This window comes from Pelodiscus sinensis, chromosome 1 (genome assembly GCF_049634645.1).
Source record: "Pelodiscus sinensis isolate JC-2024 chromosome 1, ASM4963464v1, whole genome shotgun sequence".
NCBI lineage: Eukaryota > Metazoa > Chordata > Testudines > Trionychidae > Pelodiscus > Pelodiscus sinensis.
In genome coordinates this window covers 291,651,182-291,677,281 of record NC_134711.1, presented here as the reverse complement: position 1 = coordinate 291,677,281, position 26,100 = coordinate 291,651,182, and the positions used below count along the sequence as shown (strand labels likewise).

The 26,100-nt window shown below is 46.6% G+C and overlaps 1 protein-coding gene across 3 annotated transcripts in view; it reads left to right on the top strand.

Moving 5' to 3' along the window:
* ATP7B (ATPase copper transporting beta) overlaps positions 1-26,100 on the top strand; it is a 78,070-nt gene that overhangs the window by 4,770 nt on the left and 47,200 nt on the right. Inside the window, exon 1 of one of the 3 annotated variants that reach the window (XM_006124894.4) lies at positions 22,803-23,291. The exons of the other annotated variants lie outside the window; for them this stretch is intronic. Coding sequence (XP_006124956.2) covers positions 22,947-23,291 — 345 coding nt within the window. The 5' untranslated portion in view covers positions 22,803-22,946. Of the gene's footprint in view, positions 1-22,802; positions 23,292-26,100 lie in introns of those variants that run through there. 3 annotated transcript variants of the gene reach the window in all.

Below are 26,100 nucleotides of genomic sequence, written 5' to 3'. Positions count from 1 at the left end.
TGGGCTGCCCCGCCGCCGGCTTCCCCCGAGGCTTTGCAAAGCCTCGGGGGAAGCCGGCGGGGGGGGGGAGGGGGGCATCCCAGGCGCGCCTGGGATGTATACCCAGCGTACAAGACGACCCCCGATTTTTGGGCGATGTTTTTTAACATCAAAAGTCGTCTTTTACGCCGGAATATATGGTAAGTAATTTCTCACATAGCTAGAAGCATTGTGTTGCTAATGCAATGACTGAAGTTGCAAGAAGATTGGAATGTGATGAGAATGTGAGACAGTCACAGAATTTAATTTGCATACTACAACTACTAATAATCCTGGAGTAATATAAAGCTTTTTCAGGGCTTAATTCAGAGGACCTGTCAGCAGTGACACAGCTGTCCATATGCCTCCTTATGCTGCTTACCACTGGACTAGATAGGTGCACATTCTGGTCTAACTCTTCCAGCTCCTCATTAAGCGCAAGTAAAGGAGGGAGTTCCTTTTTTATTTAAAGGAATATTTTATTCCTTTTGTATTTTAAACAGCAAACTGTGTGCCTAGCAAAAGGAAAGTTTGCAAACTGAAAACTGCACATTCTGCCTAATCTTCTGTTTTAGGGCCATTTTGAACCCATAGCCTTAGGAAGAGTACCCATACCCTGGAGGTCTTGGGTGGATCCTCCTAGTTCTCCCTGCAGTTGATGGCCTAGCCGTTTTTATCTTAACTCCTTTGAAGCTCTCTTTTTTGTGTCATCTGTGCTGCTTTGTTCCTTATCAAGTTTACAGCCTCCTTTGGGTATGTCTACTACATGCCACTGCCAGCAGAGGCATGTAATCTAGACATACCCTTTGATTTAATTCTTTGCTTCCAGTCAGGTAGCAGTAGAAAACCGTACAAGGACACTGACTGAGTTACACATTGTATACATAAGAATAATGCAGATATCTTCCAGTTCAATAAAAAGATGGTGCCACATAAAATTTGCATTGTTCTGTCAGTTCAGAGAATTAATAATGGTTTTGTTTCTGAAGTACCTAATGTGGCAAAACTAAAATGACATCTTATATAAAAAGATAAGTTTCTACTTATTTTAATTTATTTTTTTAAATCACAAATTATTTAACTTGTGATTTCAGCCTTAATGAAAGCTGCAGGGTTGGCAGCCCCAAGGGCTATATTTCACATATTGCATGTGTGAAGTTATCCCATTTTCAGAATATTACTAATTTAACACCTTGAGCATGCATAGCAGCAGAGCTTGTAAATGATTTCCCATTAACTTCAGTGAGAGCAGAATTTGTTTCTGATGTGTTAATTTATTTTTATCAGAGTCAGAAAAAGAAAAGGCTTGTCTCCGCAGGGCTGTCTTTAGGATTTATGGGGCCCTATGCAGTACTATTAAACTGGTGCCTCTATGTTTGATGGCAGCTGAGGAGGAGGACGATGGTTTTTTTAGAGATGTGATTTATATAATCTTCAACAACACGCTAATTAAATATTTTTAAAAAAATTTTTAAACTAAGGTCCTGTAGACTAACAAATTCATAAACTGACCGGGTTTGGCAAATGCCTGTAAAATAGCTTCATTACCACATGAATGGTTCTTCCACAGGTTCTGCTAATAGCTCTGGCAGGCTTTTTCATTTTCAGGTTAACTAAATCCTCTCCCAAGGAAGCAGAGCCAGGAACAGGAATAGAAAGAGGTAGATGGGTGGACATTAAGACCGAGTGGTACTCCAAATCTTTGAGTGTCCTGCTCAACTGCTTATTCTGCATATGGGTAAGGAGGGCTCTATGTCTCTGAAAAACCAAATACAAGACAATGTAGCACTTTAAAGACTAACAAGATGGTTTATTAGATGATGAGCTTTCGTGGGCCAGACCCACTTCCTCAGATCAAATAGTGGAAGAAAATAGTCACAACCATTTATCCTTTGGTATATATGGTTGTGACTATTTTGTTCCACTATTTGATCTGAGGAAGTGGGTCTGGCCCACGAAAGCTCATCATCTAATAAACCATCTTGTTAGTCTTTAAAGTGCTACATAGTCCTGTATTTTGTTTCTGAAAAACCAGGCTCTCAATACATTTAAAAGGCAGAGCCGCAGTGGGGTTAGCCCTCTTATCGACTACTAGTCAATGAAAATTCCATCGACTAGTCGATTAGTCAATTAAATTTAATATTCCTACATCCACCAATGTGATCTGTGACTATGCCATAAAGTGCCAGCAGTGCTCCTTTGCCATGTATATTTGCCAATCTCTACAACAGTGGTCTCCAACCTTTTTACACAGAAGATCACTTTTTAAATGACAGACCAAGCCAAGATCTACCGCCCCGCCCCTTTCTTGAAGCCCCGCCCTCTCTATTCTCCTCCTCTCCATCACTTGCTATCCCCGATCCTTATACTGCTGCTTTTTTAAAAAGGTTTTTCAACATTTGGAAGTGGTGCTCAGCCAGGGTGCACCACGCTCCACGTGGGCTGGTGCAGAGAAGAAACTGCCTGGCCAGCTGGCTGTGGCCTTCATCCCGGAGGAGGCTGAACCGTGCTCCAGCTGATCGGGCGGCTTCCCCTCTGCGCCTGCCCTCAGCTGGAGCTAGATGCAGCCTCCCTGGGCTGAGCGCAGGTCAGCTGGGCTGGAGGGAAGAGAAGTGGCTGCCTGGCCATCTGGTGATGGTGCTCAGCCAGGGTGCACCGAGCTCCACATGGGCAGGTGCAGAGGTGAAGTTGCCGAACAGCTGGAGCTTGGGGCAGCCTCTTTCAGCTGAAAGCCACAGTCAGTTGGCTGGGGTGTTTCAGCCCTCCTGGCCTCTCAGCTCCCACCATTCCTTGCAGCTACTCACCTGTGTTGTTGCTTGGTGAGTAGCTGCTCCTCAAATGAGGAAATCTAATGTAAATGTATTGCGCAGGCGCGCAGTTCAGAGAGGGCTCAAGAGCTACTCTTAGAGCTCCTGAGATCTACCGGTAGATCGCGATCTACTGGTTGGTGACCACGGCTCTACAACAAAGGATTAATGGACACAAATCAGATATTTGAAATGGTAACACACAGAAACCTGTTGGGAAACATTTACGCTTTTCCATGCGCTCACTAATGGATCTAAAAGTGTCTATATTATTTCAAAGCAATATCAAAGGGAAGCTGCAGAACTTGGTTTCATTTAGAAGTTTGACACCTTGAATAGAGGTTTAAGCAAAGACCTGACCTGGCTGAGCCACTACATACCACATCCTAATGAAAAGCCAAGCACCAGGTACTTAGAATACTTACCGCCCACTCTATTGGCCTCATTTAGCATGGACTAATTGACGATATTGTTTCTCCATTTTTCCCCTACTCTTTCCCTCCCCATCCTCTCTCTTTCTCTGATATTTATTTGGACCCGGGACCCATTAATTCCATTCATCTGAAGCAGTAGGTTGTGCCCACAAAAGCTCATGACACCACCTATGTTTTTTGTTAGTCTCTAAGGTGCTGCAGGACTATTCACTGTTTTTTAAGTTTTTTCAGTTACAGACTAACATGGCTCCCCCTCTGAATCTTAATGGTTAACGTTAACTGGTGGGAGCTGGGGACTCACCATGGAGAGGGGCTGCTCTGGCTGGGCCGGAGCAGCCTCTGCCTGTAGGGCACCCTGGCCTGCCATAGGCAGGGTCTGCTCTAGCCCAGCCAGTTTAGCCCCTGCCTATGGCCGGGGGGGGGGGGGGGGGGGGGGGCGGAGGAGGGGCACTCCATCCTCCCACCCCCTTTAATCAATTAACCCATTAAACAGTATGTTGAACCACATTCTCCTTGTCACACCCTGGGAGGGGAGCAGATCAGGGCCACACAAGGTCTCTTCTGGGGCTGCACACAGGAGATGTGTATGGAATAGCATTTTTATTTTGCACAGGTGACAGAATACGGATTACTAAGGTCCTCATCTGGAAATGAATTCCATGCAATCAAATCCTTTCAAAGCCTATTGAAACTTGTGGGGATCTGCTTGGGAATAGGTGTTTAGAATAAATAATGTATCCTTTAGTGTATATGGTTGTGACAGTTTTCTTCCACTATTTGATCTGAGGAAGTGGGTCTGGCCCACGAAAGCTCATCACCTATTAAACCATCTTGTTAGTCTTTAAAGTGCTACACAGTCCTGTTTTTTGTTTCAGCTGCACCAGACTAACACGGCTACATTTCTACCACTGTTTAGAAAGTGGGGGTACTGAGAATATTGAGGATTGGGGTTTAAGAAAAAAATGTGTATTTTTAGCTTCTAAATTTAATGCATGCAAATAGCTTGCTAAGATAAAGCCACTGGTCAGTAATCAAATATAGAGAAATTAGAGTAATTGCATGCACGTGTATTCATATGACAGTCATGTGGTCTTTAATACTTGGTGGTACAGTTGAGTGCTTTCTTTGCTTGCTGTATGCATTACAATACTGTGAACTTGGCATTTCTACAGCGGTGCCCTCCAAAATGCATGGGAATATATGTAACGAGGAATTTTAGCTCATTTGGGTACACAGTAAGTTTTTCTACGTCTCTTGACTGTGCATTACTACTGCTTTTTTATAATTATTAATTACAGAGCATCATGAGCATATATAGCACTATTCAGTAAGCAAACTATGCCATTTACAAAGCTTTTTGCTCCAATGGGCTTATAGTTTAAGGTTCACACAGGGACAGTACAGAATAATACAAAACCAGCGGCAGAGAAGTGGATGTGTAAAATGTAAGCTGCGTATTTAGGAAGAAACATAGGTGGTATGGTTTTTACTAGTATGTGGTGATTGTTATTGAACACAATAACTTTCTGCTGTTCGCCATGGTCCGTGCTGGCCTCAAGCAGAGGCTGCTTCATGGCAGCCTTCCCTGTCCCCCCCCTCGCTGCCTCTAACAGAGGCAGCAGCATGGGATAAGGGGGGTGGAGGCAACATGGTAGAGATGGTGCTTAGGGGAACTGGCTTTTAATTGGGGAAGGGCAGGACCTCAAGAAGAAGGGGTGGAGCTGGGAGGGTTGCCTCCCCCAGCCCTACGTTCACCTACCACCCATGTCTCTGCTCAGGGTCTGAGGCAGTAATGGCTTGTAGAATCTTGCTGAACATGTCATTCCAAGTTCTCCTCTTTCTCCTCCTTATCTAGCTCTGGCATTCCACTGGTATACAGGGGGATCCCCTCAAGTCTACAATGGCAGCAGCTACAGGTAAAACACACAGAGGACATAAGAACGGCAGTACTGGGTCAGACCAAAGGTCCATCTCGCCTAGTATCCTGTCTGCCAACAGTGGCCAATGGAAGATGCCCCAGAGGGAGTGAACAGAACAGGGAATCTACAAGCAGTCCCTCTCCCGTCACCCACTCCCAGCCTCTGACAGAGACTAGGGACACAATTCCTACCCATCCTGGCTTATAGCCATTGATGGACCTAACCTCCATGAATTAATCTAGTTCTTTCTTGATCTCTGTTAAAGTTCTGGTCTTCACAACCTCCTCTGGCAAAGAGTTCCACAGGCCAACCATGCACTGTGTGGAGAAAAACTTCCTTTTGTTTGTTTTAAACCTGCTACCTATTAATTTCATTTAGTGACTCCCTAAATGTTAAATAGGATGGGTCCCAGGACAGACCCTCGGGGGACCTCTCTCACTCGGAAAACTTATCATTTATTCCTACCCTTTGTTTTCTGTCTTTTAACCTAGTTCTTATGTTATGGAAACAAGTAAATAACTTTTCCTTATTCACTTTTTCTACACTAGATTTTATAGACCTCTATCATACCCCCTCTTAGTCTCCTCTTTTCTAAGGTGAAAAGTCCCAGTCTTTTTATTTAATCTCTCTTCATATGGAACCCGTTCCAAACCCCTAATCATTTTTGTTGCCCTTTTCTTAATCTTTTCCAATGCCAATATATCTTTTTTGAGATGAGGCGACCACATCTGTATGCAGTATTCAAGATGTGTCCAGTCCTGAGGTGGTGATGTGTACCCTGTCAATATGGGGATAGTTGAAATCCCCTATTATTATTGAGTTTTTTACTTTGATAGCCTCTCGAATCTCCCTTAGCATTTCATAGTCACTATCACCATCCTGGTCAGGTGGTCTTTAATTTATCCCTACTGCTATATTCTTATTACTGACAGAGGTACTGCTGTCAGTATATTCACAGCAGAAAGTGAAAATAAGATTCAGAGGTCACTTCCCTCTCTCCCCTAATGTTTTAAATAAGACATGCTCATTGACGGTTTTGCTTTGGTGTGCTTGTGCTCAGCATCAACCATGGTGAAGCATGGCCCACTGGGGTGAGGAAATTGACGAGAGAATTGCTAAACTGTATGGGTATGTCTACACTACCCCGCTAGTTCGAACTAGGAGGGTAATGTATGCATACCGCACTTGCAAATGAAGCCTGGGATTTGAATTTCCCGGGCTTCATTTGCATAAGCGTGGAGCTGCCATTTTTAAAACCCCGCTGGTTCGAACCCCATGCAGCACGGCTACACGGGGCATGAACTAGGTAGTTCAAACTAGGCTTCCTAGTTCGAACTACCGTTACTCCTCGTGAAATGAGGAGTAACGGTAGTTCGAACTAGGAAGCCTAGTTCGAACTACCTAGTTTGTGCCCCGTGTAGCCGCGCTGCACGGGGTTCGAACCAGCGGGGTTTTAAAAATGGCGGCTCCCCGCTTATGCAAATGAAGCCCGGGAAATTCAAATCCCGGGCTTCATTTGCAAGTGCGGTATGCCTACATTACCCTCCTAGTTCGAACTAGGAGAGTAGTGTAGACATACCCTATGAGACTATGAGCATGGATGACATTAAACACTGGCACCATTTTCTTCAAGTGATAGTGATTTAAGCTGGTATCACACTCCTGAGGGAAACGAAGGCACAGAGAACACAGCTGCTGCTAGCATTCCAAAGCTTCCCAGGTCCATATACTGCTAGTCTGTTGACTGAAATGATTCCTGCCAAAGTTATCACTGGGAGGAGTGGGAAAGTGTCAGTGTGGATGAAGAAATAAGGCTCCCATCCCTAAAAATCTTTGCGGGAGGATTACAGGGTATCTCCATAAAAGTTTGATTGTGATCTCTCAAGAGGATTCAAAGAATATCCCTGCACATATGAACAACTCCCGAAGCCACTCTTCCTCCCCCTTCCCCTCGACTCCCAATTCCAGAGGAGAATAAAAAGCAGAGAAACATCTCTACTTCTCTTTGTTGTACCAGTTCCTCTTCTAGTATGAGTAAATGGCTGAACAGTCATTAGCTGTGTCCTGATTATGATGGGGGCACCATCACTGTAATAGGAAATAAATTTATACTCTTACCTGAAGTTCTTTCTCCAACATAGGGCTCCACTGTGCTCAACAGACTGGACTTTGTGGCACCTCCAGCAGCTCTAGCTCACAGCATAGATGGAGCCCCCCTTTCATTTGTCCCCCATCTTCCTCCTCCTTATAGTTCATGGCAGGGGCCTGTGATTTGGGCTCCTTAGAGGTATCTGTGGTGCTGTACGGGGTGGTGGTGCAGTTTACCCCAAGTATGGGATTTGGCTCTTTGTAAAAATGGCAGGTCTGTCACTCGGTCTCAGATCCATTGTTGCCTTTTCAGGCCTTATGGGTGTGTATGCAGTTCCTTGGCTTTCACATGGCATTGCTGCTGGTTCCGGTTGTACTCCTTCCTCCTCCCGCCTGCAATCTGCTCAGAGATATCCATGTCTCAGTGGCTGGTCTGTATCTGTGCTTGCACAGCCTTTTCTCACCACAGGCCCAGGATATCCAATATCTCCTGTCCACTCCAAGCTAGAGTATATCTGGAGCAGGTAGCAAGCCTGGTCAGCTGGGCAGTTGCATGCACCAACGAGGTGTGTTCGCCAAGCTAGAAATCAGGAAAAGGCATTTCTAAAATGTGTGAGGTTGTAAAGCAGGGGTGGGCTTCTAGTGTCCGTGACTGCTTGGCAGTGGAGTTCACAATTATGACCAGAATGGTTAGTCTTGGGCATTGTGGGACAGCTGCTGGAGAACTGTTAGGGATGACATAGGTAACATTGTGTTTATATTTGCTCAGCACATTGACGTCTGCACATTGACCGTGGCTCAATGATTCTGGGACAGGTGGTGTAAGTATGTTGGCATAATGGAGCGCTGACGTAGGTGAGTAGCTAATTTAAGAGTAGATACCTGCAAGTCAACTTTGACCTACAGTTGTAGTATAGACTAGGCCTTACACTGTATCTGAGAGCAGAAGTTGGCCTTTGCTTAGGATCAGAAGAAGCATTTGAGCGTGTATCGTAGGTGTGGGAAGGCTCTTCCCAACCCTGCCTATACTCCACCTCCAGGCCTCTGGGGCAGGCAGGCCTGGGGGCCATGCCACCTGTCCTCCTGGCACCAGAGCCACTCAAGCTACACCGCCTGCCCAGTGCTGGAGCTAGTGGCTCGGCAGGGGGAGACATATTAGTCAGAGCAGGCTGGGTGGTGTGGTCCGGGGAGTCTGAGGCTGCCCAACCAGGCCCTCTGGGGTTGGAGGAGGGGGCCTGAGCTGCACTGCCCATCACTCTGAGGCTGGGGGAAGCAGAAGGGGCTGTGCCACTCGGTTGTCCGGGGGCAGGGCCTTGGGCTGCACCACCTGTCCATTCTTGGGCTACACTGCCTGGCTGGCTTGCTCTCCGGAAGGGGATGGGGGATGAGGTTGTGACTCCTGGCTGACTTGCTGGGGACAGGTAGATCCTGTGAATAAAAATGGACTAGGAGAATTCTCGGAATCTGCATGATCATTTCCCCTTCATGGAAAGAACTACGAAAGACTCATTAACAAAGCCCGGAACCTACTACTGGTAGGCAAAGGGACAAAATAATGTGAAGGTTTTGTTTTCTTTCTTGTATGAGTCTTTCCGTTAATTACAGTGGAAGTAGGCTGGGGCTAGCTTGCTCAGGTTTACAGATCTGCACTCAATTTTTCTACTGCTTGTATTCATGGCTTAAGCTGGTATTGTGGGTTTGAATCTGGGGTTTATCAGGTTTGTGTCTGATAGTCTAAGGCTGTTAGCAGCCCTGGAAGAGAAGAAAGGGATATGAATAGATAAAGGGATTTTTGATATAATAAAATCTGATGTAGCTCCTTTGTAGCCCTTATCTTTAAGTCTGCAGGGGAGGAGACTGGAGCAGGGGAGGCTGTGATGCTGCTGCTCTGCTCGCTTTCCAGGACAGGGGGAAGGGGCTAGGAGCATTAGCCTGGGGCAGTGGCCAGTGACTGCTGTGGGAGGGGGGCTGGGAGTGCTGGGCATAGGGTAGCTGCCATAGTGGGGGCTGGGTTCCACTAGGTGTGGAAGGGGAGGGGCTCGAAGCAGAAGAGACATGGCTGGGGTTAGCAAACCAGGGGTTCACCCATGAGGACATGTTAATGTGAAATTAATCAGTTTGTGTTTGTACAGAATTTTGGTGAAAGATTCTTATAAAAATGCTACATTTTGTCAGCTTACAGTTTAAAGGACCTGATCCTGAAGCTTTTGCTTGGGTTGGGTAAAGAGCTCAACAGTCTTAGGTCTCAATTGTACGAGGTATCGAGTGTCTTCACTAATTGCTGCTTGATCCATTCTCTTGTTCTGTTGAGTGACAGTTTAAGGTTTCTGAGCAGGGAGGTTAAGGATTTTTTTTAAGGGAAGGCAGTATTGGGGAGGGGCAGGAATGTTTCGCACCAGTCCAGTGTGTAGGTACAGATCTGAATACTCCACTCATATCTGACCCCTTTGCACTATTCAAAAGGTGTAGAGGAACCCAAAGTTGGCCACAGAACTGGCTAGCAGAGAATTCTCTTGTGTTAATGCAGGTATGCCAAATCTGGGCCCTGGATCTCCCTTGCCTTATTAGGCCTACTTCATCCACCATGATTCAATCAAGGACTCTGCCTTTGTGGTATAATATAGAGCTGGTAGGAAGCAGCTTGCTGAACTCCCAGAACAGAACTCTTGCATTGAGCAAAGCTAAAATTTTGGAGATAATCTAACAATTTACCACTTTTATTTCATTGGGGGTTAAGGGCAGTTAGGTACTCACTACCTAAAAATGTCCTCTGAGGAAAAGGGAATTGTTTCTCTTTGGCAGAACAGACCTTGGTTCACATTGGAAAATTCATTGTTTTGCTGAGAATTGGACACTATCGGACGGAGTGGGCAGCATGTTGTTTTCCCTTTTCCCAAGCTTTCAGAGTGTTTAATTGCTAACAACTCCTCAGACTCAAATTTCTTAAGTGATGTCTCTGTGCGCAGTCAGTCAGTCAGTCATAGAATCATAGAATCAGAGAGCTGGAAAAGACCTCAGAAGGTCATCAAGTCCAGCCCCCTGCTCTAGGCAGGACCAATCCCAACTAAATCAACCCGGCCAGGGCTTTGTCAAGCCGAGACTTAAACACCACTAGGGATGGAGACTCCACTACTTCCCTAGGTAACCCATTCCAGTGCTTCACCTCTCGCCTCGTAAAATAGTTTTTCCTAATATCCAACCTGGACCTCTCCCACCACAACTTGAGACCATCACTCCTTGTTCTGCCATCTGTCACTATTGAGAACAGCCTTTCTCCATCCTCTTTGGAACCTCCCTTCAGGAAGTTGAAAGCTGCTATCAAATCCCCCTCACTCTTCGCTTCTGCAGACTAAACAGACCCAAGTCCCTCAGCCTCTCCTCATAGGTCACACACTTCAGCCCTGTAATCATTTTGGTTGCCCTCCACTGGACCCTCTCCAATGCATCCATATCCTTTTTATAATGTGGGGGCCCAGAACTGGACACAATACTCCAGATGTGGCCTCACCAGAGCTGAATAAAGGGGAATAATGACATCTCTGGATCTGCTGGCAATGCTCCTCTTTATGTAACCTCATATGCCATTAGCCTTCTTGGCTACAAGGGCACACTCTTGACTCATATCCAGCTTCTCATCCAGTGTAACCCCCAGGTCCTTTTCTGCAGAACTACTACTTAGCTGCTTGGTCCCCAGCTCGTAACAATACTTGGGATTCTTCAATCCCAAGTGCAGGAATCTGCACTTGTCCTTGTTGAAGCTCATCAGATTTCTTGTGGCCCAAGCCTCCAATTTGTCTAAGTCACTCTGGACCCTATTTCTGCCCTCAAGCTTATCTACCTCTCCCCCTACCTTAGTGTCATGTGCAAACTTGCTGAGGGTGCAATCCATCCCCTCATCCAGGTCATTAATAAAGATATTGAACAAAACCAGTCCTATAACAGAACCTTGGGGCACTTCGCTATAAACTGACTGCCATCCTGACATCAAGCCGTTGATCACTACCCGCTGGGCCCGGCCTTCTAGCCATCTTTCTAGCCATCTTACCGTCCATTTATCCAATCTACATTCCTTTAACTTGCTGGCAAGAATATTGTGGGAGACCGTATCAAAAGCCTTGCTAAAGTCAAGGTATATCACATCCACTGACTTTCCCATGTCCACAGAGCCAGTTACCTCATCATAGAAGCTAATCAGATTGGTCAGGCAAGACTTGCCCATGCTGACTATTCCTAATCACTTTCCTCTCTTCCAAGTGCCTCAAAATAGATTCCTTAAGGATTCCTTCCATGATTTTTCCAGGAACCGAGGTAAGACTGGATAGTTCCCTGGATCGTCCTTCTTCCCTTTTTTGAAGATGGGCACTACATTTGCCTTTTTCCAATCATCCGGGATCTCTCCTGATCTCCATGATTTTTCAAAGATAATGGCCAAAGGCTCCTCAATGACATTTGCCAACTCCCTTAGTACCCTCAGATGCATTAAGTCCAGACCTATGGATTTGTGTACATTTAGCTTTTCTAAATAGTTCCTAACCTGTTCTTTACCTACCAAGGGCTGTCCATCTTCATCCCATCTTGCATCACTTAGCACATTAGTCCGAGAGCCAACCTTGTCCGTGAATACAGAGGCAAAGAAAGCATTGAGTACTTCAGCTTTCCTCACATCATCTGTCACTAGGTTACCTCCTTCATCCAGTAGGGGCCTCACACCCTCTCTGATCACCTTCTTCTTGTTAACATGCCTGTAGAAACCTTTAGGTCAGTCAAGTCTATTTTGAAGTGAGCTTTTGCTTTCATAAACTAATATATATATAGATGCAAATATGTTCTGTGTATAAAATCTTCTTATGGAGCATTCGTGTGAAACTAGTTTCAAGTATTTTAGTTAATACACCTGCATGCAGGACTTGCTCTGTATTGTCATTTTTTGTAGGAACGGCAAGGTGTTCCTTGAGGTTCCTGTTTTTATGAGTAGGTGGGCCTATCTTGCTTAAAACTAGTGGCTGTTTCTGAAGAAGTTAACTAGCTATGCTAATCCAGTCAGAGCTATCTGGAACTTCAGCTGTGACAGCAGTTTGACATCTCACTGGAATACTTTAGCACTAGCTGCTATCTACTGTCAGTTGCTGTGTGACACATAGCAATTCAGTTTCTACCAGCAATCGTAATGAAAAGCTTTTTGGTTTTTTTGCATATTCATATTTTCCAATTTTATATACAAAACCAACTGTACTATAGTAATGTGCAGAATGATTTGTGTGGCATCTTAAAGTTCAGTTTGTTGATACAAGTTGGGTCTCCATTATAGCCCAAGTCTTTTCACTAAGGATTTCTCCTCATTGGGAGATAATGAGGAATGGATCAGCATTTGCATCACACTCCCTGTTACTGCCTGACTCTGACTGGGGAAGCTAATATCTAACCAGTGGATTAAATTTGGTGTTAAATCCCGGTCACGTGCCACCTGAGGCATGTTGCACGTATAGTCCCAAAGAAGAGTAAATAAAGTAAATAATCACATTAAGCAAGCTATTAAAAAACTTCCTAAGTTTATAGTTATGACACACTAATGCTCAAGTGTATCATTCTTGTTTCATTCTATTTTCAACTAATATGTTGCTGTGATTCCTAGCCCTGAGAAGAAACTAATAGTTTTCAGAGATTTTTGTGAAAAAAAAATACTGTTCAGTTTGGCTCAGGTCACCTAGGACTGTGGGCAGCTATTTTACCACGCTGCCATAGCAAAAATGAGCTTGTGACTGCTAAGTGATGAGTAAGGCTATGAGTCCGTCCCAGAGGTCACACGTTCTGTGATTTTATGAGTCCTCTGTGACTTGATGAAAATTCCAAAAATTCAAGACCCATGGTGGCAGGGGTTGGGCTTCATCCCCACCACAGTGGGGCTTGAGCTTCAGTAAATCCATGAATGTATTGTTTATTGTCCGTGTCCTGTCTGTGGCTATGGTCATTACCAACCAGACACTAAGTTATCTCCCTTGCTAGCATACTCTTCAGGACTCTGCCAGTTCAAACCGTGCCAGTCAGTGCAGGTCAGTGAAACCAAGCTCCATAAAAGGTATTTCTGCTGTGCCCACTCTGTCTCAATGGGCCTTTGCAGAAGTTCTCAAGTTTGCTGTCTGCAGAGAGACCGAACACATGCCTGCCTCTTAGTTCAGCTATGGATTTCACTCTTAAGCCATGAACTGTTTTCTGTAATAAAACAAGAATAAATTTATTAACAAAGAACAAATATGTAAGTGATAATAAGTAAAATAGGATATAAATATGGTTACAATTAAAACACACTTTCCAGTGACTAAAACTTACAACCTTTGTGTGCAGTGTTGTTGCAGCTGTGTTGGTATCAGGTTCTGAGAAAGACAAGGTAGGTAAGGTCATATCTTTTATTGGATCAACTTAAATAGAAATTAGTCCTATAAATGATATTACCTGACCTGGCTTGTTGCCCTTATAATCTTTGTTTGAGTGGGTTTCTCACCTATGGTCATTTCTCAGAGATTTCAACCCCCATGGTTTGAAGGATCCAACTTTTTCAGATTACAAGAGCTCTGGTCTAGGGATGTTAGTGTGAAATTGAATAGTTGTATAACTGCATCAAAATTTAGCAAAAATTAGCTGCCTCTCTATTCAATAGTCCCCAAAGATGGGGGTGTACTCCCAGCCCCACTCACAGGGAGCCCCCTGCCACCTTGTGCTGCTGCCTCGGAGGGGAGGGGGGTGGCAGCAGCTCCTGTCCATGGAGTGGTCCGAGCTCTCCGCACACAGGATCTGCTGCCAGGGAGCAGCCTCTGTCCACAGAGAGCCTGGGCCCGTTGCAGACAGATGCTTCTTCATGGCAGCCTCACCATCTCCCTTCCCTGGGTGCTGCTGCCTGCCTTCCCTCCCTTGAAAGTAGGAATAAGGGATCTTCCGGAAAAGGGCTTATTTTCCGGAAAATCGCGTCTACACTGGCGCTTTTCTCTGGCAAAAACCCCGAGCCGGAAAAAAGTGGCAGCCATGTAAATGCAAATGCCGCGGGGGATATTTAAATCCCCCGCGGATTTGCAATTCCGAAGTGTCTCATTAGCATCACTTTTCCGGAAAGGGGTGCCAATGTAGACACAGCCAAAGAGATTGTGTTATATTGGGATTTATGCAGCGATTCTGCAACTTGACTGGGATTAGGCATTAGTTATTATAGAATTAAGAAACCATGGTCTTGAGTCTTTGTCAGCCGACGGTCAGGGCAGTGTGTGTGGGTGTGTCTCCTAAGTCTTTAGCTGCTAAGACACGAAGTCTCGTCGCAGCGGGCAGCCCAGAAGGCTGAAAGGAGCCCCGAGAGTTTAACGTCCGTGACTTTACTGCTAGGACTGAGGTCCCGTCGCAGAGGGTAGCCAAACAGGCTAACAGACGCCCCAGTGTGTAGGAAGAGCTTATTACACTTCAGATTTTAGCTGCTAGAACACGGGGGGGGGAGTTCCTTCGCAGCAGGCAGCCCAGGAAAGGCTGAGAAGTGCCCCAGTGGACCCTGTCACCTGGGAGTGACACAGATCCAAACGCCCAAGCTCTTCCTATAACTGTCCCTTTGACCGGCTGAAGTTCTTTTAAATTGTGCTTGGTTCTGTTACAGCAACTGAAGGAGTCAGGTTAAAGCTTAAACAGTTACAGGTTTATTGAGGAAGCTTATAAATCATATGGTTGCAATGGCTATTGCTCTATTTCTTAACTGCTAGCAAATACAGATCTTAAAAATGGTTACAAAGAAGATAAAGATAGAAAAATAGAAATAATGGTATCAAGTAACAGCTTACTCTTTCTATGTGTTCACTTAAGACAGAGGACCACATCCAGGTACAATTTTTACCCCCTTCTGTGCCTCTCGACTCCAGCATGTCAGGCCAGGGCCGGTCCCTCAATTCCTAGGAAAGACGAAAATACGAGGTGGGCGTCCCCATAGAACCTCGGGAGGTCAAACACCTAACCCGACCAGCAGGTAGAGGGTAGAATGACACTCAAAAGAGAGTGTGCTGCTGTACCGCCTTTATACTCATGGGGTCACGTATTTCTCTTTCTTATCTGTCATGCCAAATGGGGCTGGTCTGTCTTTTGTGAGACCAGTTCTTACAAGGGAGTTGTGAACTTAATTTACACTTGTAAGAGCGATAACTAAATTGGAATTACTGGGGGATTCTTTTCTCAGTGGGAAATTCCTCTCCCAGGGACTGTGTGTGTGTTCGAATCAACATGGGTGCCAGCCAGGGCAGTTCTCGCAGCCTCGAGGCCAGCTTATTGACTTAATCGCTCTCTCTCCACATATCTGTTTTTTCAGCTTCTCAGGATCAGATGAGCCAGCATAGACTATGCTGATTTTACTGCTCCTTCTCTGCCCTGTATGCTTCAGAGAGGCAAATAAGATGGATGATATGGGGGGTTGGTCTGTCTGGCTACAGTCTTGCACTGAAAATATATTGCAAATTCCTGACCAATTTGTGGAGTGAAGGTAGGCTGTGTTATGCGTGCATGTATGGCTCATATTGCTACATAATGAATGTGGGTGGCTCTCATCAGGTGAGCCTTATGGGTGAGATTACGCCAAGGCACAGGGCCAGCACTAGACTTCTGCCCCACTGAAGCCCCAGATAAGGTAGAGGCATGGGTGGTGCATCTAATAGATAGGAGATGGCAGTGCCTTCCAAAACAGTGCTGCATGGCCTAGTGAAAGCCTTAGGGATGGGCCACCAGTAGGGTTGCTAGATGGTTTCCCAAAAAATACCAAACACACGTGCTAAAAATTTGTTGAGAGAAAAAAAAAAAAAAAACCTCCATGCCTCCCCAGCCACTCCCCCTGCCCCCACCAGGCTTCCATTGGGCACCCAGCCAGAAAAGCAGAAAATACTGGATATTGCACTTCTCTGGTATTTTCTGAATTTTTTTTACTGGACAGAGGGTGCAAAAAAACAGACTGTCAGGTTGAATACCGGACACCTGGCAACCCTAGACATCAGCTGGGGTGCCGCATCAGGCCTCAGATTCTCCACCCCTGACCTAAAGCCCTGGCAAGAACTGGCACATGGTCTGCCAGCATTACAGTTGTACTAAAAATCCCTGTGAAATTCACAGGACAATTTAGAAAAAAGATTGAAGTTGCTAAGTAACAGCAGTGTAGTTTTGCACTGGGACAAAGTCACCAACATCTATTGATTTTGTTGCTTAAGCAGATATAAATTTGGCTCCAAGTGAAATAAAATGGTCTGGATGTCATCTGGTGTCCCCCTGTAAAATCTGGTCTTGTGTGCTTTTATTTATACTATACAAATTTCAAAGGGAGACCAATGTTTCTCAAAATTAGAGTCCTCACCCAAAAGGGAGTTGAAGGGGGTCACAAGGTTATTTCAGGGGGATGCAATATTGCAACTTACTTCTGCATTGCCCTCAGAACTGGGCATCAGGAGAGCAGTGGCTGAAGACTGAGGGTCCAGCTCTGTAGGCAGCAGCGCAGAAGTAAGAGTAGAAGCACTGTGAACCCCACAACTCCATTTTGGGTCAGGACCCCTAAATTACAACACTGTGAAATTTCAGTGTTTAAATTTAAATAGTTGAAATAATGTAATTTATTATCTTTAAAAATCCTGTGATCCTAAAATTGAATAAAATGTACCATGAATTTGGTACAGAGCTATCAATAATACATCTAAATTAGAAGAATGGACAAATAGTTCACTTGGCAGTTACGTTCTGGCTTTGTCAAGTGGTAGGTTAGGTGTGTACATTGAATAGTAAAATTTCTCCACTTCCCACTTCTGTTCCACCTGACATTCATGCATCTGAGCCTGATCCTTTGTCTGTCAGATTAAAGAAATCTAACCCCCAGGTTTATCCTTGAACTCAGGCTTCTCATGTTGCAATGCAATTATTCAGGAATTTTTAAAATGCTTTCCTTTTAACGAGAACCTAGAGCAGTGTTTCCCATTTGGTGCTCCGGGGAACCTTGGGGTTCCGCGAAGCAAAACTAGGGGTTCTGCGAGGAGCTGGCACTCCCCCGCCCCCTCTGAAAGAGAGAGAGCCGGCTAGCCAGCAGAGGCATGGGCAGCGAGTTGTATGGGCTCATGGTGCCCATGCTCCACCAATATTTGGAACTGGAGCAGGCCCCGGCCCCTCCATGCGTCCTCCCACTCTGGTCCCAGAGCGTCTCTCCTCCGTCCCCGCCGTGTGCAACCTACACTGAGCTCCTCCTTGCTGGCTGCTGCTGCCCTGCACGGCGTGCTCAAACCAGTAGGCAGGGAGATGCCCGGGTGTGACATAACATCATGGCCCGGGATTGTAAAACTGCTGGGCACTGCATTGCACCGTATGGCTGAGTTGCAGGTTCAGAGTCCGGGGACAGAGTGCAGACTCCAGCCCCACAAAGTGGAAGGCAGAAGGTAGGGGAAGGGGAAGAGCTGGGAGAGGAAGAGGCTTGTGCGGAGGGGGAGGGGAGAGGAGGAAGAGAGGGGAAGGCACCAAAGGGACAGGGTAGGGGGGAGAGAAATGCCAGGGGGCCAAGTGCAGACAATGAGAAAAAAAGCAGGAGGGGAGGTGTCAGTGGGAGGGGGGACAGGGTGATGCTGGGAGAGGAGAGGAGAGGGTAAAGGCATTGGGGGCTAGAGGGGGGATGGGGAGGTGCTGGGAGAAGGCTTGAAAGATGGGGTGGGCATGAGGAAGGTGGGGATGGAGCAAGTCATGTGTGAAGGTACAGAAGGGCATGAGGGGAATGGGGGCGGAGAGTGGTGAGGGGGTGGGCATCAGGGAAAAAGAGGGGAAAGGAGGTAGGGGCAGTGAGGGAAGGGGGAGGCAACAGGAGGGTGCAGGAGTAAGAGAACGTGCAAGTGCCAGGGGATTCTGGGGGTAAAGCAGAAGGGCAGACACCTGCAGGGGAGCGACCAGCACCAGAGGAGAGACGCAGGGCAGGTGTGTAGAAGGAGGTGTTAGAAGAGGGGATGAGGAGGGGTAGCTCACATGATCAGAGTGGGGCTATTGGAGAAGTGGGCACAGGGAGGAGAGAAGGGCTGGTGGAGGGGGGGCAGGTTGCAGGAGGGCTGAGGGCAGTGAGAAGGGCAGAAGTCAGGACAGCAGAGGAGGGTGAGGAGTTGGGAGGCAGCAGGCACCAGGGGAGCTGATGGAACAAGGGGAGGAGACATGGCAGCAGAGAGAAAAGGTAAAAGTTTAAAAATATTTATTAATAACTTGGATGCCACAGTGGCACATCCAAACAATCCACATGAACTCAGTACTGGTGCACAACACAAAATTCATTCTGCTCATGTGAGGAAACTCTTAGGCTATGTCTACACTGGTGGTTTCTTGTGCAAGAACACGTCCACACTGCCATGTGCGAGCTATGCTTTTGCACAAGAGCATCTATGGCAGTGTGGATGCTCTCTTGCCCGAGAAAGTGCCTATGGCCATTTTCGCCATAGGGCTTTCTTGCGCAAGAAATTCATGTTGACTGTCTACACTGGACTCTTGCGCAAGAACAGTTGAACAAAAGGGCTTATTCCTGAGCAGGAGCATCATAGTTCTTGCGCAAGAAGCACTGATTTCATACATGAGAACGTCAGCATACTTGCGTAAGAATACACGGCCAGTATAGACAGGAAGCAAGTTTTTGCACCAGAGCGGCCACTTTGGCGCAAGACTGCGCCAGTGTAGACACAGCCAATGGGAGGGAGGGAGGGGGGCAGGGGCAGGGAATCAGCACTGGCTCAGCATGTCTGCATGGTTTGGGGAAAGGTGCAGGGAAATTGAGCTCATCTGGGTTGCAGAGTGGGGAGATCCGGGGAGCTAGGCTGGGCTGTGGGATGGGGGTGTGTGTGTGGAGCTCAGAGCTCAGTTTGGCTGCAGGAGGAGGAAGGTTCTGGGAACCGGGACTAGACTCAAGGGGCGGGAGGGGCAGGGAATTGGCGCTTGGCTCAGCAGTTTTGCAGGGGTTGGGGGAGGTGCAGGGAAACGGGGCTCAGCAGTCCTGTGGGGGAGGCATGCAGGGAACCAGTGCAGGGCTCAGCTGGGCTGAGGTGGATGGGTGAGGGCATATAGAACAGATGGGCAGCTCAGCTGGGCTGTGGGGGCTGCAGGGAACTGGTGCTGTGCTCCCTTGGATTGTGGGGGATGGTTTTGGGGGAGGTGCAGGAAACCAGCAGGGGTGGGCAGCTCAACTGGGTTGCAGGGGATAGAGGTGCAAAGAAGTCTAGTGGGAAGGAGGAGGGGGCGGGAACCAGGAGCCCTGAAATGACCTCCCCTGGTCCAAAAATCCCTCATCTGGGACAAGTCAGGTCCAGAGGGTGCCAGATCAGGGAGGTCCAACTCCTACCCAAGTCCCCTCCTTGCACCCTCCCTCGTAGCCAGACACGCTACCCCGAATCTGCTCTTGTTCCCTCCCCCTGGCCAGACACCCTACATCCAGCCTGCTTCTGCACCCTACCTACCACCCAGACCTTGCCCCCTTCCGCCCCCCCATCTCCCTCTCAGATCCTGCACCCCATCCCTATCCCGTTCCTTCGCAGCCCTGCCATCCACCCTAGCACCACCTTGTCCCTGGCCCCAACACCCTGCCTCACACCCCAGGACTCAGAACCGCCCCGGCCCTGGCCTCGGCCCCAGCACCCTGCCATCCACGCTAGCACCCAGCAGCACCCTGTTCCTTGTCCCAGCACCCTGCCATTCACCCTAGTGCCCAGCAGGACCATGTCTCTGACCCCAGCATCCCGCCACCTGCCTGCCCCAGCACCTTGGCCCCAGCACCCCGTCACCCAGCAGCACCCTCTCCTGAGCCCCAGCACCCACTTTCACTCTGTCCCCTGCTCCCAGCACATTTGGGACCACATTAGGGAGGCTTGGGGGTCTTTGGAGAGTTGTTGGGGGTTTTTTGCATCTGTTGTTGGGGTTTTTTTGCACTGACCCACAGAAAAGACAAGGAACTCTGGGGTGTCCTTTTAATTTTCTAGCATGTATTCTTTATTTTCATACTACTCTGCTATTTATATTCTGCATTTCTGCAGAAAGTATTAAATTACATACCCCCAAACTGAAACTAACTCTTATTTCTAATTGAACCCATACTGTGCAAAAAGAACATCAAAGACTAGTTCAGGGAAGCCTAAAGGAGATCGTTAAGTCCAGGCTTTGTCTATAATGGCAATTGAGACACAAAGCTTTAGTCATTCGCAGGTGCTTAACTCCTCCTTCCTCCAAGGACAAAAGCTTTTGTCATGGAAAGTACTAGTGTAAACACTGCTTTGTCCCCAGGAGTGGTCTCTTGCCCACAAAGCAAATGCCGCAGGGGAATGGAATTTTTTTGTTGGCAAAAATGCAGACCATGTTTAGGCTGCCGGCAGGGCTGTGTCCACACAGCCATGTCACCAAAAGCTGTGTAATGTAGAGTCTTAGACTACTTAGAGCAGGTCTGCACTTAATGGCAGGTCCCACCATCTGCACTGATGCAGGTGAGCCACTGTAGCTCTTCACTGAAGATGCTCCTACATTGATGGGAGAGTTTCTCTCATCAGTGTAGTTAATGCAACTCCCCAAGCAGTGGTAGCTATGTCTAGGAGAGAAGCTCTCCTGACAACATAATACTGCCTGCTTGGGGAATTAGGTTAATATAACTACCTGCTCAGGTAGGTGAGTTGTTCCAATGGCTGATTACCCTCACTCCATAGGCGCTGACTCTGTGAGTGCTCTGGAGCTGGTGCATTCCTAAGGAATGGTGAGTTCTAAAATGCCTAACCTGTCATCATCCCTATGGCAATTGTGCTCCTGGAAATGGCTGGCATGTCCCTGCTGCCCCTGAGAAGGTCAGAGCAGGGGTTTCCACATGGTCTCCTTGCCTGCAGACACCAGTCCTGCAACTCCCACGATCAATAACGGAGAACCGTGGCCTGTAGAAGCTGTGGGGTTAGTGCCTGTAAATGAGGGGCAGCACGTGGTGCATTGGAGCCATTGATGTACATGCCAGCTGCTTTTAGTGGGTGCCAATCACTCTCTGGCACCTAAGCTCCTTCCTCTGCCCCTTAATCCCTGGGCCTCCAATCGCTCTGAAACATCTGTTTCATGGCGTTCAAAGGCTCTGGAAGAGAGAGGGAGGAGCGAGGATGCAGCATGCTCCTGGGAGAGGATGGAAAGAGGCAGGGCAGAGACAGAGAGTTGGGAGGAAAGTGTGGAATGGGGCATGAAGGGGCTGGATGGAGGTGGAGGGAGGCATGTATGCCTCACACTACTTTTTTAGATAAAAAATATGACTAAGAGCCATTGATTTTGGTGTTGGGAATTTTTACTTCTTACCTGCTGATATTAATAGTCAGAGATCATTATGGTTTTTGTAAATATTGTAGATAGGCACATTGTATAATAAATCCTAGGATCAAAAAAAGTGGTTGTCTTGTTTTTCTGTAGGAAAGAATAAATGTAATCTGTTCTGGATGACTATTAGTATATTAAAGGAAACAAAAGAACAAATAAAGTTTCTTTGAGGGAGCACAGTGTGCATAGCTTGCTCGGTAACAGCTATTTTGAATTAACTTTCAATGATTCTCCTTGCAGATGGACTATGGGGATTTATTTTCTCTTAAACTACGTACACAGGAAAAATGCTGTTCATAGAAAACAGCCCTGTAGTTATACCACACCTACTTGTGCACCACGCAGTGGAATTTTTTCCACCATAGTTTAATTTCTATTATGGATCAGAAAATGTTTAGATTTTGATTTGCAGTAGTACAGTATTCTGGTCCATTTGCTTTGGCATAGACAAGAAGAGTTTCTGTAGCCATGTTGTTCCTAGGATATCTTTTATTGGACCAACTTCTGGTCAGGTTTGCCAACAGTCCCTTTTTTCATCTCTGTACAACAAGATCCAGCGTCCCTGAGTGCTGCAAAAAAGCAATAAAAAAACCCCTGATAATATAGGTGAATACTGTTGATTCTTTATTATTTATTAATATCTGTGTAAGCTTAAAGAAAGCTTGTCTCTTACCCACATAATTTGAGCCAATAAAAAAGATTACCTCACCAAGCTGGTCTTTTTAAAAGACAAGAGGAGGTTTTTAGTTAGTGCAGCTGACAGCAGAACTGTGGCTGGAACAATTTGTACAGTGTGGGGGAGCGAATGAACCAAACTGTAAAACCGGTGTGTGATGGAAACCACTTCAAGTCAGGAATGGTGGCAACATCCCCAGGATCGCTGGTTCTAGCACTTATGGTTGTATGTTAGCAGTAGCTGAATAACTTGACAGGCTGAGAAATAACTGTCTGTCCGTGTAATCTGAGGCATTCTTGTATTTCATTCAAGAAATTGCCATTAATTTACTACATAAAAGGAAGTAGATTATGTGGCACAGCCAATAGGCTGTGTGTCCAGGAGCTGTGACTATGCACACGGGCACAGAGGAGCTACTGCTTGGCTATTTGAGTTAATTATGCACTGGGTTGCTGCACACAGGTCATGTTTGGGGAGCTTGTGAAAGCAGCCTTGGCTGAGCAAGCAGAAGTGCCGTGTGCAAAGCTTAGTAGTGCTGCATGCAGTTTGATGAGTGCAAAGGGATGCCAATTGGTGGGAAGTGTTTAGACCGGGTGTAAGAAAATACAGTTGAGTGCAGCATGCTGCTTAGCTATAAAGGGGGCAGATTAGAAATAGGAGATCACCCTGAATGGATAAGAAAGAGAACATTGATGTGGAGGGACAGAACTTAATAACATCTCTTAAAAACTTCCATTTGGCATTACAATATTTGAACCCTGGAAAGGTAATGGAGAGTGAATCAAACCGTGATTTTAAAAGGGACCAGTCCACTTTGGCTACTTTAAACAACAAAAATGTAACCCTGGTGACTTTTCATAAGCGGCAGTCATCTAATACTATGCCTGCACTACTGATGGTCAGTGAATCCCCCAAGTTAGGATCTCCTGGAAAAATAGGCAACTGTTCTCAGAAAGAAGAGAAAGTTTCACAGAATTACTCTGTGGTGGGAGCATCAGAAGACAGCAGCATGCATGTAAGTTTGCAAGCAAATGTACTGGAGCAGTGTGTGTGTAGTGTATTGGGTACATTATCCCTTTATATGTAATAAATTTGTTAGGATCCCAGGAATGCCGAAGTATAAATAATGCCTATAAAATCATTGGATTTTCTCACATAAAAAATTGCTGTGCAAGTGCAAAGTACTCTGAAATTTTCTGAAAGATCATCTATAAGTGTAAAGTATTAAAAATATTAAGCAAATGTTTCCGGTTCATCTGAAGAAGTGGGTTTTATTCTCCAAGGTGCCACAAGACTACTTCATTTTAAAGTTACAGACTAACATGACTATCCCTCTGAGACTTTATAAAATGTATTAACCTTCTTTCTTTTTAATATATTTATATTAGGAGATAGGGATCTATTTATAGAGTGAGAGAAATGGAATGAGAGGCATTATCGTAATTATAGATCAAGTTTACATGTGATCTATACAAGTGATTCCAGCAAAGGTTCAAGGTAGCATAATTGCTATAACTGCCTTCTCAGTCATGCTTGTCTGTAACTGTATCATAGTTTTGTACAATAAATCTTATTACTAGGGAGTGCTGTTTCATTCTGAAAAACCTGAACTTGTAAAACGCGGTTGTGATTCAAACTAAAAATATAGAAGGCACAGTGTTAATACTAAATTGCACATAAATGATAACATGCATCTGACGAAATGGGTCTTTGCCCACAAAAGCTTATGCTCTAATAAATCTGTTAGTTTATAAGGTGCCACAGGATTTCTCGTTATAAATGATAACAGTGTAACTTGACTCATAGTCTGGTGTTTTTAAACTGACAGGATTTTTAAAAATGATTTATCTTTTAAATCCGTATATGTTTACACTTAGGTTTAGGGTGACCATCAAACTGGAATGAAATGACAATTTGAATTAACTTGGACAGGCCAAATAAACCCTTTATATTCAAATTCCTGAAAACTTTTACTCGCTCTAGTTGTTTTATGGAACACATCTATAATAAGAGAAACAATCATGACATTAGATTAGTTTAGTTCTGCCAATTTATCTTTTTTATGTGCTTGGTTCAGGTGTTTACTATGGTGGATCCATCGACTGCTAATGATGTCACAGACATGAAAATCAGGCTTTTTTCATTCCAATTTTAATTCCCTTCTGTCCCAATGTAAAATTTGCTGAAAGTAATCAATTTTTAAACTAAAACTGATCCCTTAGAGGCTTTAAATATGCAGTATATGTATATCAGTCTAGTATGACTTGCTACAATTACTTGATTTTCTTTGCCTTCTTTCCCATTGGTAAAATGGGGGTGACAGCACCTACTTCCCAGAGATGTTACAAGATTTAGGTAGTAAAGTGATTTGAAGCTATAATGTCGTGGTCACCAACCAGTAGATCGTGATCTACCAGTAGATCTCAGGGGCTCTAAGAGTAGCTCTTGAGCCCTCTCTGAACTGCACGCCTGCGCAGTACATTTACATTAGATTTCCTCATTTGAGGAGCAGCTGCTCACCGAGCAACAACACAGGTGAGTGGCTGCGAGGAATGGTGGGAGCTGGGAGGCCGGAAGGGCTGAAACACCCCAGCCAGCTGACTGTGGCTTTCAGCTGAAAGAGGCTGCCCTGCACTCCAGCTGATCGGCGGCTTCTCCTCTGCGCCTGCCCACATGGAATTTGGTGCACCCTGGCTGAGCGCCATGGCCAGCTGGCTGGGCAGCTGTTTCTCTTCCCTCCAGCCCGGCTGCCCTGCGCTCAGCCCGGGAAGCTTGCTCCAGCACAGCTGGAGCTAGGCGCAGCCTCCCTGGGCTGAGCACAGGGCAGCCGGGCTGGAGGGAAGAGAAGCAGCTGCCCGGCCAGCTGGCCATGGTGCTCAGCCAGGGTGCACCACGCTCCAAGTGGGCTGGTGCAGAGGAGAAGCTGCCTGGCCAGCTGACTGTGGCCTTCATCCCAGAGGAGGCTGAACCACACTCCAGCTGATCGGGCGGCTTCCCCTCTGCGCCTGCCCATGTGGAGCTTGGTGGCACCCTGGCTGAGCGCCATGGCCAGCTGGCCGGGCAGCCACTTGTCTTCGCTCCAGCCCTGCTGCCCTGAGGTCAGTCCGGAGGGAGCGTGGATCGGAGGCTTCCCTCCGTGGCTGGTGTAAGGAACTCCCTGCCCCCAACCTTTTCCCTCTCCTCTGCCCCAAACTTGTCCCCCACCCTCCTGGCCCCCTGTTCCCTCTCCCTTGCCCCCCCACCCCGCTGCAGAAACCTGCCCCCCCTCTGCAGAAACTTGTCCCCTGGCACCCTGCCCCCCCTGCAGAAACCAGTTCCCTCTGGCACCCCGTCTCCAACTGCAGAAACCTGTCCCCCTGCTCCCCTCTGCAGAAACCTGTCTCCCCCTGTACCCTGTCTCCTGATGCAGAAACCTGTCCTGGCACCCTGCCCCCTCTTCCCTGCCCCCACTGGCACCCTGTTCCGTGCCCCAGAACCCACTAGCCCCCCTCCCCAGTACTGTGTCCCCTGCTCCCAAATGACTTTTCTCTGGGTCAGTGACCCCTGACTCAAGGCAAGTTCCCTGCCATTCTCATAAATAAAGACAATGCAGAAACTTTTTGGCTGTGTCTAGACTGCATCCCTTTTCCGTAAAAGGGATGCAAATTAGACACATCGCAATTGCAAATGAAGTGGGGATTTAAATCCCCCCCACTTCATTTGCATAAACATGGCTGCCGCTTTTTTCCGGCTCGGAGCTTTGCCGGAAAAAAGCGCCAGTCTAGACACGGATCTTTAGGAAAATAAAGCCTTTTCCGAAAGATCCCTTATTCCTCTTAAGGGAT